General features: G+C 32.5%; 3 protein-coding genes across 4 annotated transcripts; 1 reads left to right on the top strand and 2 right to left on the bottom strand.

Moving 5' to 3' along the window:
• Nucleotides 1-2,006: 2,006 nt before the first annotated feature.
• Nucleotides 2,007-5,393, bottom strand: LOC107634749 (gamma-soluble NSF attachment protein). 2 transcript variants are annotated; one of them, XM_088508996.1, is made up of 9 exons: nt 5,293-5,393; nt 4,158-4,225; nt 3,981-4,065; nt 3,735-3,893; nt 3,443-3,580; nt 3,258-3,336; nt 3,049-3,128; nt 2,811-2,940; nt 2,007-2,249 (listed from the first exon to the last, which is right to left on the bottom strand). In XM_088508996.1, the coding sequence occupies exons 1-9, from the start codon at nt 5,316-5,318 to the stop codon at nt 2,145-2,147; spliced, it is 870 nt and encodes a 289-aa protein (XP_088365122.1). In that variant the 5' UTR covers nt 5,319-5,393; the 3' UTR covers nt 2,007-2,144. The 2 variants fall into 2 exon arrangements, with proteins under 2 accessions (XP_088365122.1, XP_016193661.1); XM_016338175.3 differs by lacking the exon at nt 5,293-5,393 and adding an exon at nt 4,344-4,467.
• A 773-nt stretch (nt 5,394-6,166) lies between these two features.
• LOC107633901 (subtilisin-like protease SBT2.2) lies at nt 6,167-12,742 on the top strand. The gene is made up of 10 exons (XM_021119810.2): nt 6,167-6,714; nt 7,206-7,365; nt 7,503-7,900; nt 8,059-8,154; nt 8,811-8,883; nt 9,309-9,591; nt 10,509-10,840; nt 10,991-11,261; nt 11,440-11,721; nt 11,946-12,742. Exons 1-10 carry the CDS (start codon nt 6,494-6,496, stop codon nt 12,377-12,379), a joined length of 2,550 nt encoding a protein of 849 aa, XP_020975469.1. The 5' UTR covers nt 6,167-6,493; the 3' UTR covers nt 12,380-12,742.
• A 322-nt stretch (nt 12,743-13,064) lies between these two features.
• LOC107633903 (uncharacterized) lies at nt 13,065-16,413 on the bottom strand. Its single transcript, XM_016337495.3, has 2 exons — nt 13,815-16,413; nt 13,065-13,733 (listed from the first exon to the last, which is right to left on the bottom strand). Exons 1-2 carry the CDS (start codon nt 16,381-16,383, stop codon nt 13,312-13,314), a joined length of 2,991 nt encoding a protein of 996 aa, XP_016192981.2. The 5' UTR covers nt 16,384-16,413; the 3' UTR covers nt 13,065-13,311.
• Nucleotides 16,414-19,891: the final 3,478 nt, after the last annotated feature.

Raw genomic sequence — 19,891 nt, 5'->3', positions numbered from 1 at the left:
ATAGAAGACCAGAAGACTATGATTATCTAACAAAATTAATTTTATTTATTGCAGTTAATTTAAATAAGTAAAAAATTATCTTATTTTAGTTTAATCTTTAATTCACATGATTTAAATTTAGCTCAATATATATGATTTGATTTGATTTAATTATTAGTGAAAAACATCTCGATAACTTATTTTATTCATAGATTTATTATTTTAATGATTAATTAATTTAATTAATTAATTAATACAGATAATTAGTATAATTAATTTGGTTTAATAAATAAAAAAATAAATTATAAAATACTAACAGAACATTAAAAAAAATAAATTAAAAAATACTACCAAATCAAATTGATATAAAGTAGTATGTGATATTTAAATATTTAATCAAATTAATTAGTTGATATAGTTAATTTATCATAATAAATTGTATTTAATGAGTTCAAAGAAACAAATCGCTAGACACTCTTATAAGCATGTCACGTCAACTCCATCATTAAGTGCAAAAACCTGATTTTTAATAGAATAGATAATAAATAGAATATATAAGAATATGATATGTGACATATTTTAATTATGAAATTTGTATTATATAATAGTTTTTTTCTGAATTCTTATTGCTTGTTCGTTGCTATTTTTTACGTAATTACTTAATAATTTCCACCTATAAAACTATAAACTACCTAATATTATGATTTAATTAATAAAAATGATGACATTAATATTTTTTCATAAGTCTTGTTATTATTTATAATTAAAAAATAGCTATAAATAAATTTATTTCCTTAATAAATGTTAATTTTGTTGTCAAATTCTATATTACCATTAAAATTTTAGCGTAATTGAGTCTAATTTTTACATTTTGAAATAGATTTATTCGAAAAAATTAATATATAAATCACATTATTATTACAAAATTATTTTTTTAACATAATTAGTGGTGATTATTTGAACCGTTAAATTTAGCTTCTAATGATATTAAAATCAACCTATTTTATTATCTTGTGCTTTCAAAAAATTTACACCACTTACATAAAAATATAACAATTGAAAAAAAATTTATTACAATGGGTATATTCATTTTAATAAATATTCTTCTATCTAATACTATAAAAAAAAATACATTAGCCACTTTAATTTGCTACAGGTCAACTTCCAGTAGTAGAATGCCTAAATTGAGATATATTCATCAAACAAACAATCAATAAAATACTCATCCGTACTTTCTCATGTTGGGTCCATTTATACATAAAAAAAAAAGAAGAAAAGAAAAGTTGAAATAGCAAGAGCGATAAAAATCACGATTCTTATAATTTTGTGTGGCCATCTATATATAGTAGACTAGACAACTATGATTATCTAACAAAATTAATTTGTATTTATTACGCTCAACTTGAATAAGTAAAAAATTATCTTATTTTAATTTAGTCCTTAATTCATATGATTTGAATTTAGCTCAATCTATATGATTTGATTTGATTTGATTTAATTATTAGTTAAAAATATCTCAGTTGCCTATTTTATTCATAGATTTATTATTTTAATGACTAATAAATTAATCAAATTAATTAATTAGTACACACAAAAAATTTGGTTTAGTAAATTAAAAGAAATAAATTAAAAAATACTAAAAAAATATTAAAATAAATAAATTAAAAAATACTACCAAATCAAATTGATATAAATTATAATAAATTATATGATATTTAAATATCTAATCAAATCAATTAGTTGATATAGTTAGTTTATCGTAATAACTTATATTTAATGAGTTAAAAGAAATAAATCAGAAAACACTCTCAGAAAACATGCCCATCAGCTCACCATTCATTAAGTGGCAGAAACCCAATTTTTATACAATAGAATAGATAGAATAGATTTCAGTATTGTTCTCCTACAGGGCGTAGTATACCAAGACATGTTTATAAAGCATAGCATTCACAATTTTGTCACCTTTAAATTGTTTAATACTATAGTCATAGTGTCTATCAAAGTGAAATTTCTTTTCCTCCGAAAGTTTGAATAAGATTGAACACTTGGTACACCAAGCCTCTTTTGAAGTTTCATTGTTCTTAAGATCAAATATCTGCTATTTAAAATATTCTTATGGTACGTCAGAAACGAAAAATGAATAAAAGAAATGTGTCCCGGAATTGTTAAGTGAGGTCATTTTCATCCAAAGGCTGGTCTTCTTGTCTGGCAGTGTTACCCTTCAATGCACTCACATCTCCTGTTGGCAGTTTCCTTGCTAGCCTAATCATCTGCAGAATTCAAAACTCACATAGTAATTTTCACATCACAAGAATTGTGCCACAAGTTCTTACATCTTACTACTCAGTATGCTTCCATTAGAAATCAATGTAATTAGGGACACAGTAACAAAATATATAGTGAAAAATAAGTAATATCCCAAAATAATTTCTAAGAAAATTTGTAGTCAAATATTTTGTTCTTCAAATATTTTAATCAGTCTTTACATCAAATTGTTCATTTATATATATAGAAGAACAAATATGAAAATTTTAAAAATCTTTAGCAATTGTTGTGTCTTTGTTACATAATAACAGGGATCGATTTGTCTAAACTTTTACCAAAATTTGACGTCTAATAAAATAAAAGGTTAAAGCCTGATTTGGGATTAAAAGTTGTTGAGGATTAAAAATCTTTTAGAAACTGATTTCGGTAGTACACTCTAAAAAATTGATTCTCTGATGTATGAATTTTCTGACTGAACAGTTATTAGAACTTCTTCTAAAACCATCTTGTATGAAATCTGAATATTATCATACAGAGGAAATGCAATATATACAAACTTAGGTTACCGAGTGGTCAAGATTTGAAATGCTGCTTGATTGGGCGATACGCTTGATTTCTTCAATGTCTCCATCTGAGTATGCAGCAAGGAGATTGCTAGCACAGCGATTCTGGTCACTTTTGCAAAAAGCATCAATCCTAGACACACCACACAACCATATTATCCATAGATATTAATAATTGATTAAAGTGACATTCAATCTTTTGTAGTAAAGGAAACTAACAATAGAAGAGGCAGAAACTCACTGAGAGCAGTCATTATAACACATCTCTGCTTGCTTGTAGTCATTAGTATAAAGGTAGATAATAATTGCACTGAGATATGCCTGCATTTATGAGCATCTCTGTTAGAGAAATTTCTCCCTAAAAATAACAAGCAAATTCCATCACAGCAACATACAATATATATACAGTTACAGTTCAAATGCAGAATGCAAAATTAAATCAATCCTAACCTTGCACTGGCTATTGGTAGCATTACACTTGGAAGCTGCTAAGCCCAACTTCAATTGGAGAGGCGCAGCGTCCGAATACCTTTGTGTTACAGAAACATACCCCGGAAAATGTTGCAAAATCAGCATACAAGGAAAATTGGTAGAAAATTTTGAATGGAACTTCATACTTTACTACAAAGACTTACTTCTCAAGTTTTATATAAACAGCAGTAGCAGAACGATACAGATCAAAGGTCATTTGTCCTCCTCCATCTTCCTCAAGAATTGTAATGGCATCAGTATATAGCTGAATAGCTTCTTCAGGCATGATTTCTTCCAAAGCACTGCATAGTGAGAAAATAAAGAAAGCTACATAATATCATTTACATAATTCAGCATCTCCAAGCCATAAAGTCCATTTTGTTTGTTTTCACTTGTTCTTTAACAAAATCCTTAAAGCATAGAACACTGAAAATGAAAACAAAAACCAAACAATACCGGGCACCCTTTGCAAGAGCATCTGATGCAGGTTGTGGCCTCCCACACTCAATGTACAATTCCGACGCCCTTCGAGAGAAGCTCACAACTTCTCTCCAGTTTCTGAGTTCCTTTGCCATATTAGCAGCTGATTCCATGTGCTTAGCTGCATCCCAAGGGCTGGTTTACTTGTCAAGGACACAGAAACACAGAATCCTTTTACTGTTTTACAGTGATTATAGAACAAGCAGTTATAAATAAGGATACGAAGCAAGCATCTCTTGTCCCTTGGAAGCTTTCTCATATGCTGCTTTTGATCTCTCATAGTCCTTGGCAACTCTAAATCGATTAGCTATAGAAAATAAATAGTTACATGCTTTAATTTTCATACATCTCTATCTATATTATAAGAATTTAAGGTATGAATAAATAATGTTGTTTTACCAGCCTGTTCATAAAGGGAAGTAGCACTACTCCAATCTGCAGTCCACCTTGTGCTACTGAGGGTTGTTCTGAATAAAACAAGAAGAAAAAAATATTTACAATTTGATCAGAAGCAAAATAGAAATGTTGCGTGATAATGATTGATGATGATTATATATATATAAATCGGAGATCAGTGATACGCACAAGTTATCAGCTTGGGCTATCATTTTGTGGGGATCAGAGCCAGCCATTGTACGAGGTTAATACCGAAAACCTTAATCAATTGTACGAGGTTGGTTTTGTTTTGATGAACATTGGTGTTTGATTTGTTCTCCTCAATTCTCCCACGAATGAAAAATGTACAAAATATTTAGAGAAACTAACTTATATGCCTATGTTCGCATTCTATTTTAAAGAGTGGAATTAAAATAAAAATTTAATTTTTATGTATTGTCAATTAAAGTTTTATACAAATAATTAATTAAATAGCGTGATATTAATAAAAATAATAATTATTTTGATTTACGATTATGATCCCAGACCTCTTCTTTGATTTCATTAGTTCTACGATTCTTCAAATACTCATAAGCATGCAGCAGCTTCAACCATTTTAATTTCCAGTGAAAGCCTCATCACATTAGGGTTTATTCTCTTATTTCATAGTTGCACACTTCGTTCCCTGTAATTTACGTTCTTACTACTTCATTATGCATTGCATGTCAAGTTTTTTTTTCCTTTTTGCTCCAATCATTTTTCGCACTAGGGTTTAGCTACGCAATTTCAAGATTTTCAGCTTTATAAATTCCAAGATGTTTTTCTTAATTTGCTCTGCTGCTACTTCATCTATGCATTGCATGTTAAGCTCCTCTTTTTTTTTTCCACTCAATCTTCGTACTAGGGTTTATCTACGCAATTGCAAGATTTTCAGTTTCATTGTTTTGCATCTTATTTTCTTAGAAGAATAATTACGTTTGAGCCTTTCAAAATATCTCTATAAACTTTAGAATGTTTTCTTTTTCTAGGTTTTTCAGAAAGAAAGAAAGAATAGAAACTTGAAGGTCCAAAAAGACGGAAAAGACAAAAGCAGAATCATGAAATATGGTAATGTATATCGTAGAGTTGGTGATTGACGTGACAGAATCTCATACCGTACATTTTTCTTTTTGAATTGAAACGCATGCAGGAGGTGAGGATCGATCACCAATTGTTCCTAAAAGAGAACAGGGCAACGCTGAAACTGGTAATGATTGAAGAAGATGGTGCTTTTGCGACATGAGAGCATGGCCTACCATCACTTTCAAGAAACAATGTTATCATCAGCACGGGTATGCACATGAATTTTCCACTCATCATATCTTTTTAATTATCAGATTACATGCTATATTGTTTTTAACTAGAACCTTCTTCATATTAAAATATTGTTCTGGTTCAGAATTTTTTTCGATTTAAGAAAAAAACTTATCTGAGGCATGCGTGGATCGCATAATTATAACTAATCAACTAGGCTAAAAAAGATTCTGAAACATGCAGTTTTAGAATGCTATATTGGACTGGTGATGCACTATCACTAAGTATCACTATGACATGTGCACAAAGGTAGTAGCACTTATGTGCCACCGAACCCCAGCCACAATGTGTCCACTTTCTTTGAGGCATAGGCAAAATTAAAAGGATTGCTTTAAATATTTGAAAGTTGGTCTAGGAGGCAATATTTGGACAAACCGTCCATCAAATTCCCTTACACGCCCCACCAAAACTTTCCTAACTGATTTTTTTTTTTTAATTTTCTTTCAAAAATTGCTTAGAATTGGTACCTGTGATGTCACAAATCTGATATGTACCTTGGTAATTGAGCGTGATGGCCGTCTTTTTTCTTTAACAAATATGCTTCTTTATTTACAATTTAGTTCCACCTATATACTATAATAAGGAATGTTAATTTTTTTTTTCTGTGTAGTATCTCGGCCAATAAACAAAGCATTTAAAGTTACAACTTTCTCAGTATCCAAGGTAGGTTCTAGATTTTCCATACTTAAGCTATTATGAATACTGATAGAAGTCACAGACCCTCCCTTCTCCAAAAGTGTCCTCGGCTGGTTCTTATCTCACAGAATAGAGTTCACTGCTTTTTATCTTTTTCTGTGTTGAGTTGACACTTGGATTCATTTTCTCCACTTCTGCTTCATGGGCTAGACTCTAGGAGAAACTATAAAACAATGCATTATTTTGACTCTTCCACTAAATAAATAATATCTAATTATATAAATGTTAAAGGGAAATCTTGCCAGGATGAGTTATATGTGCTACTGAAGAATTGTTCTCAGCTTCTTGTTCATACTTGTACCAAAACACAAATGGGGAACATTTATTGGGTACATGTGGGGATGTTGTGTTTATATGGAATGCTTATACTACCTTCCTTTTGTCAAGTTGATTCAGGTGATGCAGCTACTGCTGTCTACATTGTTACTCTGAGACAAGCTCCTGCTTCTCATTATCAGGATGAGTTGGCAAGAAGGGGTCACAGCTTCAGACATGGTACTTCTTTGAGAAGAAATAGACTCCATAGAACAAGGTAACCCCATCACTTTCACAGTTACAAAAGAAAAATGTTTGAAGGATTATTTTTATCTTTTTGGTAATTGTACTGTTAGATTCTTTCTAGTTACATATTTTTTCCTTTTTCGGCTCTCTTGTTCTTCTTCATTTTATTTTCCCAGTTTCGTAGGACTTATGATGTCGGAGTGAGTTAGTATTCTGTGTCTCTCTCCCCCGCCCCCCACCCAGCGCGTGCGCCCCAGTTGGTTAAAAGTTAAAATCAGAAGTGGAAGTTTTATATTTGTGGAGTGATGATATGCAATTATTAAGTGATTGTTTAATACAATGTATATTGTTCTTGGTCGTTTGCCTGAAAAACTTATCATTATATTTTCATTCCATGTTCTGAATTCTAGGTACTTTGTATCATCCTTCCTTATCTTTCCTTTTGCCAATTTCTAGAATTTTTGAGGTTATTTGTGAAATGAATGCATTTATTTGAGGGATATGGTATTTTGCTGTTCTTAGACATCAAAATCTTACGAAGCCAGTTAGGAGCCACAGCTATTACATTGCCCGAGCTCATGATTCACTTTTGAAGAAAGTGTTAGGAGGAGAGAAATATCTGAAGCTCTATAGCTATCATTACCTGATTAATGGATTCGCTGTGTTGGTTACCCCACAGCAGGTATGACACTAATTTTCACCATCTTGATTATCTCATTTTGTGTTTGGTGCATTTATGCTTATTACTTAGCTTATTGGTTCTGTATGTGATATGAGTAACTGAAACATGTTCATTTTTTGAATTACTTAATGGTAAAGGCAGAGAAGCTATCAAAGAGAAGAGAAGTGTCAAATGTGGTTTTGGACTTCTCTGTCAGAACTGCAACCACCCATACTCCACAATTTTTGGGTCTGCCAAAGGGAGCTTGGGTTGAAGCAGGTGGATTTGAAACTGCTGGAGAAGGAATCACCATTGGTTTTATTGATACTGGCATTGATCCTACACACCCCAGTTTCCAAGATGATAAATCTGAACATCCATACCCTGTTCCTGCAAATTTCTCTGGCATCTGTGAGGTTACACCGGATTTTCCATCTGGTTCTTGCAATAGGAAGCTCGTTGCGGCCCGTCATTTCGCAGCGTCTGCTATAACCAGAGGAATATTTAATTCAAGTGAGGACTATGCTTCTCCATTTGATGGCGATGGCCATGGCACGTGAGTTTTTGGCATTTCCAAATGGATCTTATGTCTCATTGTTTTTTCAATCACATGTTCTCAGCATAATAGTTACGTTAAGTGGTTGCACCAGTAAACTTTGACTTGTCAATCTTTCTTCTACTAATTATCCATTCTGATGTATCTACAATTTGCAGGCACACAGCTTCTATTTCATCAGGAAACTATGGGATTCCAGTGGTCGTTGCTGGGCATCATTTTGGAAATGCTAGTGGGATGGCTCCCCGTTCACAGTAACTAATTTCAAACTATCTGATTTAAAAAAGTTGTCTCATGAGCATTTCATGTATGATAATTCAGTATCTGGAGTTTTGCATTGTTCTGCTTCATCCTATAGTTGCACTCTATCAGGGATGTAAACTTATTGTGTACCTACACCAACAACTTAAGAATTTATTTGAAGTGGTCCTTGATCAAGTGCTCTACAACTTGATCAGTGCCAACCCATTCTTATCTACATTGTTGCTTATTTTCTCTAAGCCTTGGGTTTTTTTTTATTACTTCTATTTTAGTTGACATAAGAATGTTATGCTTATTTTTGTCTCCACATAGTTTTCTGGCAACAAAAAACAATTTATCCCTTTAATAAGTTATTCTGCATTTTCAGTATTATAGAGACAATTTCATTATTTATTTATTTTTTTAATCTGAAAACAGACATTTTATTTATCTAGCCTGGATTTCTAATATTTTCAGATGAGCATAATCAATTCTTTTGTTTTAATCTTGTTTATGTGATTTATGAATGTGAAAGGGAGCCTTGGAGCAACATTTTATCTCTTCTAGCCTCGGACCATGCATTAACGGGGGATGCTTGTGCACTGGCTGGCTGGCTGCCTTTTTTTTCTTTATGTGATTTATGAATGTGTTTGATTTCAATCTTTTACAGCATTGCTGTCTACAAGGCATTATACAAGAGATTTGGTGGATTTGCTGCAGATGTTGTTGCAGCTATTGACCAGGTACATGTATTGATAAATGATGCATTGCCAACATAATATGTTTTTGTCTGCAATATATGATAATTCTATTTGTTAAAATGTCAGTTGTTGTCATATTCTATTCTTTTGTATAATTATCGTGGATTTATGCTCATTTGCCTTGTACCTTTTAATGAGAAATATGTGATGAATGACTTGTTAACTATATAGCTATTGTTATCCATTTAACAAGGGCCTTTTTACTAGCTTCATACTACTTTTGCAGAAGTTCATTTTTTCAATAGACTGGATTGGAATTTATTCATTGACTTTTACAATGCTTCTTCTTGGTCTTGAATATAATAGTTTAAAGATAATTTTCTTTTGCCTTAAAAATATTATTCACGTCAAGTGCATCGTCAATTTTATATCTGGTAAGGCTTACAAGTATGGTTCATCATTTACAGGCAGCTCAGGACATGGTTGACATAATATGCTTGTCAATCACTCCAAATAGGCGCCCTCCTGGTATTGCAACTTTCGTCAATCCAATAGACATGTCATTGCTATCAGCTGTAAAAGCTGGTATATTTGTAGTGCAAGCTGCTGGCAATACTGGACCCTCACCTATGAGCATGTCCTCCTTCAGTCCATGGATCTTTACTGTTGGAGCAGCCTCTCATGATCGACTTTATAGCAATTCCATCATTCTTGGAAATAATATGACCATACCTGGAGTTGGACTCGCACGTAGGTTTTCTTTTTTTTTTTTACTCTAATCCTGGTTAGCTATACATTATTTTCCAGAGAAATGCCAAGTATTTTAGTTGATTTCTTACCTTATAATCAAACTTCAAGGTGAAACTTACATGTTTAATATAGAAAAGCATAGAGCAAACCATTTCTTTTTATTTTATTTTCTTTTTCGCTGTGTTCTATGATTCTATCATTAGTTTTGGACTCATGATAGATTAGGAAATATTTTCTGTTCAAAACAGGATTTCTGCATGATCAAGGTAAAGGTTCCAAACTTTCTAGGACTGTTCTTGGCTTATATGTGTGTTGGTAGGAGTTGGTAGGTTGGGTTAGTTATGTAATGTTTTTTGTAAAAATCACAAAAATGGAGTTCTTTGTTTTGAAGTTTCAGTTGTGGAAAAGCTTAACTTTTCTTTGAACATTCTCAGCTGATTGAGGAATTTGTAGTATCTAACTTAGCAATATTTTAAAAAGAATCCTATTTCGCCAAATTTCCTTATCATATTTACATCATATAGAGGATGCTTTTCAGTGCTTGTAGTTATTGCACTGCATGAGATGTAAGCATAGTGCATCTCTGCATTCTTATTCCGTTGATATTGCTGATTTAAAATGTACTAAGTTGCTATCTTTCACTGGTTGATGAACAGCTAGGAAGAACAATAAATCAGATATCGGAGATCGTCACTCATTCATTCATTATATTGTTGAGAACCAGTTCTTGTTGTCTTTAAAGATTTCTCAGTAACCATGTTTCATTGATGAAATTCTCTCACAATTTTTCACACATTCCATTTGTAAATCATATAATTGAATTGCTAATATGTGCATTATAATTTACTTTATCAATATGGCTATTGGTATTTGTTTACTACTCAATTTTTACATATTTCTTCTGTGACTTTCCACAGCTGGAACACCTAAAAACATAATGTATAAACTGGTTCATGCGCATCATGCTTTGAACAATGACACAACAGTTAAAGATGATATGTATGTGGGTGAGTGTCAAGATGAAAGTAAATTCAATCAGGATTTGGTACAGGGAAACATCCTGATCTGTAGCTATACGATCCGATTTGTGGTTGGGCTATCCACCATCAAGAGTGCCTTAGAAATGGCCAACAATCTTAGTGCAATTGGTCTTGTTTTCTGCATGGACCCTCTTGTGACTAGTTTTCAGCTTAACCCAGTTCCAATGAAAATGGCTGGCATAATAATTGCATCTGCAAATGATTCCAAGGTGAAGTTATTCCTTTCTTCTTGTTATATGCAGGATTAAATATACATGTGTATTTTATGTTCTGTGCATACCACATTTGATGCGCTCATTGAGTTCTTAATCTCATAAATTCTAAAATGATCCCCTCTCCCACAAATTTCAATTGGACAGATATTACTGCAATACTACAATTCTTCACTTGAAATAGATGAGACTTCAAAGAAAGTTGTTAAACTAGGGGCTGTTGCTAGCATCTGCGGTGGACTAAAAGCAAACTATAGCAATGATGCTCCAAAGGTTATGTATTACTCTGCTAGAGGACCAGACCCTCAGGACAGTCTTCCTCATGAAGCTGATATTTTGAAACCCAATTTGATTGCTCCTGGAAATTTTATATGGGCAGCTTGGAGTTCTCTTTCCACTGATTCCGCTGAATTCCTAGGTTTATAAATAAGTATAGCTAGTTTTTAGTAGAAAAACAAAACACAAATAATTTTTAGGTTTCTTTCAAGTTAAAACATGACACCCTTTTTTATTACAAATTTATAATCTGTTACTATTTTTATTGTTATGGTGAATTTTTTACTATCTGATCTGCAATTGGTTTGGTGAATTTTTAGGTGAGAATTTTGCTTTAATGTCTGGCACAAGCATGGCTGCACCTCATGTTGCCGGTCTTGCTGCACTCATTAAGCAAAAGTTCCCCCATTTCAGTCCTGCAGCCATTGCGTCTGCTCTTTCCACCACAGCTTCTCTGTATGACAGCATTGGTAAGCCAATAATGGCTCAGCGGTCATATGCCTCTCCAGACTTCAGCCAATCTCCGGCAACTCCCTTCGACATGGGAAGCGGTTTTGTGAATGCTACCTCAGCATTAGATCCGGGATTGCTTTTTGATTCCAGTAAGTCACTCAAAAGAATTTCTAAATTGTCATGAAGTTAAGGAAAGCTTCTACCTTATATTGAAAATTCAGCAATTATTGCAGTTTAGAGAGGTGTGTCATGTGTGCACCTTTGATACTTATCGCTTAACATGCATAAAAAGTGCACTGGGATCTTCAAACAAAACTTAGTGAAACAGTGAATTGGTGTCTTTACATGTTTATATATGTCTTTGGCTTTGTAGGTTATGAGGATTATATGTCATTTCTATGTGCTATCAATGGCTCAGCTCCTACAGTGCTAAACTACACCAATCAAAACTGTTTGCTTTATAACTCTACTTTATATGGCCCTGATCTGAACATTCCCTCAATCACAATAGCAAAGTTAAACCAAACTAGAGTTGTCCAGAGAACATTCCAAAACATTGCTGGGAATGAAACTTACGGCGTTGGTTGGAGTAATCCATATGGTGTTTCAGTGAATGTGTTGCCAACTCGCTTCTCTCTTGCCAATGGGGAGAGACAAGTCTTAACTGTGATCTTCAATGCAACCAGCAACAGCACTGCTGCAAGCTTTGGAAGGATTGGGCTATTTGGTAATCAAGGTCATGTTGTAAATATTCCTGTGGCAGTCATCACTAAAATCTCATATAAATATAACTTCACTACAAGCTAACAGGATTAGTGTCTTTACTTCTTTAGCAAGTCATTTCAATTTTTTATTTTTCGTCTGTCTTTTCTTAGCTTACAAGGTTTGATAAGGATGTTCTTTTTTTAAATTCATGTGCAGTTATGTAGATGTTACAAATAATGCTACACAACACAGGTTATATAGCATGGATGTGTACCGGATACAAAAACCAGAGATTGATTCCATTTATATACTGATCTGGTACACACCCGGGCTAGCCTACATTGTGTTGGAAGAGGCACTAGATGTAATAACCCTTGTGTTTAGAATACCTGTGTTTGCTCTATGTTTATGGCTGAGCATGCAAAGAAGCATATCTTATGCGGTGCCCATAACAGAATTTTTCCCTCCTACCATGATGCTTTCACTCTTCAAAATTATATGATTGGTATTTGTGTGGACTAGGACAAATACAAATTTTAAGAAAGAAACAATAATTTCTCTAGATGACAATTTGTGTGTCAAAAATTGCTATAAGTAGAGTATAGCAGCAGCAGGCAGCCGTCTTATTTATTCATATATACATTAATATAGTAGTCACCTTATTCATTTATACTTATATCGTATGTAAAAACCATAAACCTGCTGTTAACACGTGCTTTTCTTATGTCTATGTGTTGGGAAAATTTTGCCGAAATGCGACATTATTTTCCATTAAGAATAAACCTTAACAACAGAGAAATAAATTTGGCGATATTTATATATATAAGAGATGCTTACATACTAAGTGTTTCATTCTCTTTTCTATGGAGAATTATTACGTTCTCTCATTTATATTCTACGAAAGTACCATGCTATATATGTACTATGGCAAGATTTCAATATCAAGTTACAACTTGACCATTATTTGTGAAGTGTAGCTGCAAAAGAGATAAAATGGTGCCAACCATGAGTCATACGAGTGCTCTCCACAGTATTTATTCTGTTGAAACTTGGTAGTAACGTTTGCTAGTAGCTGCAGCATTCTTACTGTCATTGTTCTTCAAAAAAGAGTCTCTAACTGATTTTAGTTGGCGAAGAGCTTCTCGAATGCCAATTCTCGCATCTGGGGTGTCTGCAGCACAGGACAAACCAACTCCAAGAATTCCATCCAGACAATAGAGTTGTGGATTTGGACCTTCAGCAGGATCATGATCATCATCAGAAATGAGGGAGATCAGCCGAGGATCAATGACCTCCAATTTCTTTACTTTGTATGCTGATTGCACCCATCTTGTTAGGCTTAGGCCACCGGCGAAGCACTCATCTGTCGGGCTCTTCCCAGAGAACAGCTCAAGTAACACTATCCCAAAACTGTACACATCTCCAGCTGAAGATGGTTTCTCTCCCCATCCATACTCTGCATTTCAAGTACCCTTTTGGTTAAACAAAGCATTTTCATGATCTGTTATTCAATTAAAGATGTTGTTAGGCTACTAACCTGGTGGAATGTAACCAATTGAACCCTTAAGGACATGAGTGGAGCTAATGGAGACTTGATTATTTGTTGATCTTTCAATCAGCAACCTAGCCAATCCAAAGTCTCCAACCTTGGCAGTCATGTCATCATCCAAGAGAATGTTGCTAGGCTTCAAATCACAATGCACAATCGGAATTTCACTATCATTGTGCAGGTAATCCAATGCACAAGCTGTGTCAATAGCTATATTCAGTCTCTCCATAAGCTTCAAACCATTTCCATTTGCATGCTTTCTCTTCCCTTTAATCCAGTCATCTAAGCTCCCATTGCTCATGTACTCATAAACCAAAGCCAGAAACTCATTGTTCTTGAAGTCAACACTAGAGCAAGATGTGATCACCTTAACCAGATTTCTGTGCCTTGAGTTCTTCATAGCCTCACACTCAGCAAAGAAACTCTTCAGAGAACCAGTTCTTAGAATGTTAAGCACTTTCACAGCAACAATACTTCCCTCGCGTAGAAGGCCTCGATATACTGAGCCAAAGCTCCCAGATCCTATTAAATTTTCCTGGCTGAACTCGTCAGTTGCCTGACGAAGTTCATCATAAGAGATCATCGGAGCATGAAGCTTTAACAGCTCAGATGCTGCCGCAGATGTTACCTTGACTCTTCTGTTCTTTATGTATAGTATCAAGCCAATTGTGAGACATAGTATCAATGTCACCACCAAGGCTACGATGATGTAGATGGTCCTTCTTTCATGGCCATGAGGCACACATGAGAAATGCAAGCAGAGTTTTGTATTACCTTCTAAATGGACAGCAGAGAGATTCTGGAATACTCCACCACTAGGAATGGCTCCCTCTAAATCATTATAAGAGAGGTTTAAAAGCTGAAGGGCATGTAGATTTTGAAGTTCACCAGGAATGGATCCTGAGAGTTGGTTGCAGGACAGGTCCAAAGTTCCCAAACCTTTCACATCTCCAAGACTACTTGGAATGGGACCTGAAAGCATATTCTTTGCCAGAGACAGTTTTTCCAAGCTCAGGCAATTGCTAAATGAGCTGGGAATCTCACCATACAATTTGTTGATGGAAAAGTCTATGGTGGCAACACTAATCAAATTCCCAACTTGAGGTATTGGTCCACTCAAGAGGTTCATTGACAAATTTAAAACCTTGCTCAAAGTTTGGAGATTGAGTATCTCCCCAGGTATGCTTCCACTGAGTTTGTTGCTGGATAAGTCCATAAAGAGCAGGCTTTGAAAGTTCCCAAAATTACTTGGTATTGTACCCACAACTTCATTTCTTGAAAGATCAATCTGGTTTAAGTTAAGGAGATTACCAAGAGACTTTGGAATGGTACCAGATAGCTGATTTCCAGCTAGAATCAGCTCTTGTAGATCCTCTAATTGGCCTAACTCTTGTGGGATTTCTCCGGTGATCAAATTGTAGCTCAAGTTCAACAATCTCATGCCACTAAGATGGCCAATGGAAGAGGGTATGCTTCCATTGATTCTATTCCCTCCCATGTATAATATTGAGAGATTCTTGGAGAGGTTACCAATGGCTTCAGGAATCACACCTTCCAACCTGTTACCATCGATCGCAAGGAAGTTCAGTTTGGTGCTGTTTGTCAAAGAATGAATAATGTAATCCAAACCTCTTCCTTGAGAGCTAACTATCTTGTTGTATCCAATGTTATACATGCGCAGGAATGGCAAATTTCCTAGACCAGGAGGCACTGTCCCTTCCAAGAGGTTGTGAGCCATTCGGATGACCCTAATGTTAGTGAGGTTGTGCAGAGAAGCCGGAATTCCACCGGTGAATCTGTTGAAGCAGAAGTTGAACACCAAGAGATTTGGAAGTGTATGACCAACATCTTGAGGAAGCTCACCCCAGAAGGAGTTTGCAGCCAAGGCCAAGTTAACAAGGGAAGTTATGTTATATATAACTGGTGGAACAGTCCCTGTGAGATTGTTGATGGTGAGATCAAGCTCTATCAGATTCTTGAGCCTTCCCAAGTCACTTGGAATCCAGCCACTGAGATAATTGGTGCCAAGACTGATATTCCTGAGGGAAGAAATGTTTCCCAGAGAAGCTGGAATTGCACCATGCAGATTATTCTTTCCCAACTTCAAGACTTGAAGATTCCTCAAGCTTCCAATGTCTGTGGGAATGCTGCTCACAATCTTGTTTGATGATAAATCAAGAATCTGGAGCTGAGTCAAGAGGGTGATGTTAGAAGGAATCACTCCTTCAATATTGTTAGAGCTCATGTTGAGAACTCTTAAACGGATGAGGTTGCCAATGGAAGAGCTCAATTGACCTGAGAGTCCTAACCCTGAAAGATCAAGGCTAGTTACTCTTTGGCTTAGTTTGTTACACTTGACACCAGTCCAGTTGCTGCATGGGGAAGTGTTCTGGTTCCAAGAAGATAGTTTGTTGGAAGTGTCATCACTGAGCTGAGACTTGAGTGTGATCAAGGTTTGTTTATCTGTGGTGGATGATACACCAACCACATGGTTGTGAAGGAGGAGGGTGATTAACAAGGGAAAATGAAGTACAAATGCTTGAGAAAACAAACCCATGCTTTATTGTTTATTTGGTTTGGATTTCATGCAATGCAGGCTTAAGATATTATCTATTTATAGTGATGGAGATTCTCTTTTTTTCAAATGGCGATGTATGTATGTATGTATGTATGTATGTATGTATGTGTACTCAATTTCAACATCCACCGTCTCTGTTATAAGTTATAACGCAGAAGCAGCCAAGTTCTCATATAATAAACTTTAGCCAAAAAGGGAAGTCAAACTTGAATTGTGTTAATGACCAACTTTGTCTTTGAGATGTTTATAATATAATACAATTAAGATTATAATTAATTTATTACTTTTCTTAATAAGAATCTTTTAAATTATTTTTCAAATTGAAGAGTTTTATTAATTGTGATTTAATTGGGGTTTTAGATTTTTAAGAATAATTTTGCAGAATACTGTTGTGATTCTTTATATGAGTTTAAGTCATCTTTTTTTTATTAATGATGTTACGTTAGCAATTCTAATAACTTGGCAAAAGATGAAAATTAACCAATCACTATTTAGTAAAATATTTTAAAAAAATTAAAACAAAAAACTCTGATCTATTATTATTCAATTGAAACATCAAGTACTAATTAAATACAATAAACATACATTAAAAGTGTCATAATAATAATAATAATTATAAAAAATTTCAGTTACAAATATTCAAATTCTACAACTTATACATATTAAGTGATACGTGCTTCAAATGTTCGTGATATAAAGAGATCAAGTGTTATTTAGAAGATATTAGTTTACCATTTTAGAATATTTTAATTTAATATATTTTGATTTTGTTTATTTAATTACTAGATTAGGCCTTATGTTTGTGGGCTTTAGGTTTTTCTTTGTTTTAATTTAATAAGAAGTTATAAATACCTCCTTAACTATTGTAGTCGTAGATAGAATATTTAGAGGTTTCAAAATTCCTTTTTTGGTTTCGTGATGAAACCATGGTGGTGTGAACAATTGAGATTGAGGACCTCTCTTGTTGCATCGGGGAATTGGGTAGAAAGTTGAGGAGTCCATGCGATTCAATTTCCAAACTATGGCGTTGACAAGTTAGGTTGAGGAGTCTCTTTCTTGTTGCGTCAAGAAATTGAGTAAAAAGTAGAATGATTCTCTTTCTATTCAATTTCAACATATCCTTTTTTGTTTTTATTTCAATTTTAATGTATATTTTCTATTCAATTTCAATTCTTGCCTTATTTATCTTTTTATTTCTTTATCATCAAGACTCTTACCACTCTTCGAACTTTTTCTTTTTTATATTGTATTATTAAGTGTAAAATCCTCGGTGATGGACCAAACTATGTGTTAAATACTCTTATGATCATTTACAAAACGTCAATAACGTTTTATATTTTTATAATTAAAATAATATTTTTTAACAAAACGTCGATCACGTTTTGTGTTTTAATAATTAAAATAATATTTTTTATTACAAAACGTCAGTGACGTTTTATTCTTTCATAATTAAATTTTTTTTTTATTAGAAAACGTCAATAACGTTTTGTGCTATTATCACAATTGTGTAAAACACTAAAATAATCAAATACTTTTGTATTTCACTTTAAAATTATTTATATATAAAAATTTTAGCCCTATTCTTTATTTTTTAATTTCTTATACTAATTGTTAAAAATTTCTTAAATTTAATATAACATTTTTATATGTTTTCATTCTCATTCATTTATTTTTTTAATTATTTACAAACAAAAAAATCACAAAAAAAAACAAAATATAGCCATTAATGTAAATTAAAAAATAAAAAAAATAAAAATACAGTTTTGTATAACTCTAATATAAATAACCTATATCTTTTTTAAAAATAAATAAATTCAAAATCCATTTATAATATGTTTTCTAAAATATTTTTAATATAACATTTATTAAAATATATTATATAGTATAAATAATTTACCTCGTCGTACATTTTGCGGGTTTCATCCTAGTTAATTTTTAACTCTACGTACACGTCGATCTTAAGCTATAAAATCGAATTCGAGACGTGACACATAAGCAACTCAAACAACTATAACTTATATTAAGCATTATAATTTTGTGATTCTCTGTTTATTGAGCGTTTTGGAGAGTCTAAAAGTGTTTTTTTTTATTATATATTAGAGTCTAAAATTTTTAATAAGCCATAACACTACACTATTATATTAAGCCTTAATTTCGACATTTTTCTTATATTGACTTCCAATAATAAAATTGACAAAGACAAATAAATGTTCTCACTATACACCTAACTGGTTGCTAACGTAAAAAACAGTAAATAAATAAATAAAAAATTTAGGTAAACGGTAATGTTAATTGTCAGAAAGACAATAATTTAAAATTATTTTATTTAATTTAATATTTATAATTTTATATTTGTAACATCTATAATTACATATTTATTTTATTTAATATTATATAATTAATCTAATAGTAATTAAAGAATGCAAAATAATACAAGCAATAATTACAATACATAATAAGATAATTTTGAATTATTTTAGACTAATTTTTTTATTGTTTTCAAGATATTTTTGTTAATTAAAATGTGTCTTAAAAACATATATTAAGATGATTATTAATAAAAATTTTAAAATATTTTACTTAATAAATACATAACAAATATATTAAAAACTTGAAAATTTTTTCAATTATTAGCTAAATAATAATAATAATAATAATAATAATAATAATAATAATAATAATAATAGAGTCCTGCTAGAGAATTAATGGAATATTTGTACAATGTGTATAATGGGCTATTTATTTGGCCCAATATGAGTTAAAAAATGAACATCACTCGTACTATTCAGAATAACCTCTCTTGACCTTTCGGATCTAAAACTCTGATACCATGTTATGAAACCACTTATCCTAAAAGCTTAAACTGATAGAAAAATATAACACTAATGGTTATATCTCTAATAATGAATCGGACATTCCTAAATCTCTATTGTACATATTATACAACTATTCTATTGGCTCCCTATACTTTCTCATAATAATAATCTTTCTGGCTAAGAGGATTATATTCTTTATATTATTTTAGAATAAATTACTATTTGTGGTGACATAAAAGATGCAAATCTTGACAAAATTGTCTGTAGAAGAATTAAAATAATCTTATATCCAAATATTAAGACTGTACGAAATGTTAAATTTTCAAATTAACATCTTCCTCCTCATTATGTGGAACATCAGATTGTCAACTTTTTTTTTTCTACAGAAAATTCTCACCTTATCTTTGAATTGATTTGACCTCTTCTAATAGCAAATCAACTCAAACCCTTCCAAACTTCAAACTCTTCTTCTCTCCCTTTATTTTTTTTCTCTAGAGTGATTCGTTTTTGGAAAAGTACAGGTAACCAAGTATTTAACTAGTCAAAAAATGAACAACTTAATTAATTATAATTATTAATAATTAATTTTAAATTTTTAAATTTTAAATTTAAAAAATTTTAAACTGATTGCAATGTGAATCACGAAAACTAATTCAATTAGCTTCCGTCTC

This window comes from Arachis ipaensis, chromosome B3, assembly GCF_059453495.1.
Source record: "Arachis ipaensis isolate K30076 ecotype BB chromosome B3, ASM5945349v1, whole genome shotgun sequence".
In the NCBI taxonomy this organism is placed as follows: Eukaryota; Viridiplantae; Streptophyta; class Magnoliopsida; order Fabales; family Fabaceae; genus Arachis; species Arachis ipaensis.
The sequence above is the reverse complement of the archived record's forward strand: the minus strand, read 5'-3'. Positions and strand labels throughout refer to the sequence as shown.

What these genes read in the sequence shown, in the direction of transcription:
- LOC107634749 (XM_016338175.3), bottom strand. Translation starts at nt 4,390, where the DNA reads ATGGCTGGCTCTGATCCCCACAAAATGATAGCCCAAGCTGATAACTT. An exon ending in CTACCAATAGCCAGTGCAAG is followed by an intron (nt 3,129 to 3,257) that starts GTTAGGATTGAT and finishes TCATAAATGCAG; the next exon opens with GCATATCTCAGTGCAATTAT. An exon ending in TGTTATAATGACTGCTCTCA is followed by an intron (nt 2,941 to 3,048) that starts GTGAGTTTCTGC and finishes TGGTGTGTCTAG; the next exon opens with GATTGATGCTTTTTGCAAAA.
- LOC107633901 (XM_021119810.2), top strand. Translation starts at nt 6,494, where the DNA reads ATGGGGAACATTTATTGGGTACATGTGGGGATGTTGTGTTTATATGGA. An exon ending in GGGATGGCTCCCCGTTCACA is followed by an intron (nt 8,155 to 8,810) that starts GTAACTAATTTC and finishes AATCTTTTACAG; the next exon opens with CATTGCTGTCTACAAGGCAT. An exon ending in GGGATTGCTTTTTGATTCCA is followed by an intron (nt 11,722 to 11,945) that starts GTAAGTCACTCA and finishes TTGGCTTTGTAG; the next exon opens with GTTATGAGGATTATATGTCA.
- LOC107633903 (XM_016337495.3), bottom strand. Translation starts at nt 16,383, where the DNA reads ATGGGTTTGTTTTCTCAAGCATTTGTACTTCATTTTCCCTTGTTAATC. An exon ending in AATTGGTTACATTCCACCAG is followed by an intron (nt 13,734 to 13,814) that starts GTTAGTAGCCTA and finishes CTTGAAATGCAG; the next exon opens with AGTATGGATGGGGAGAGAAA.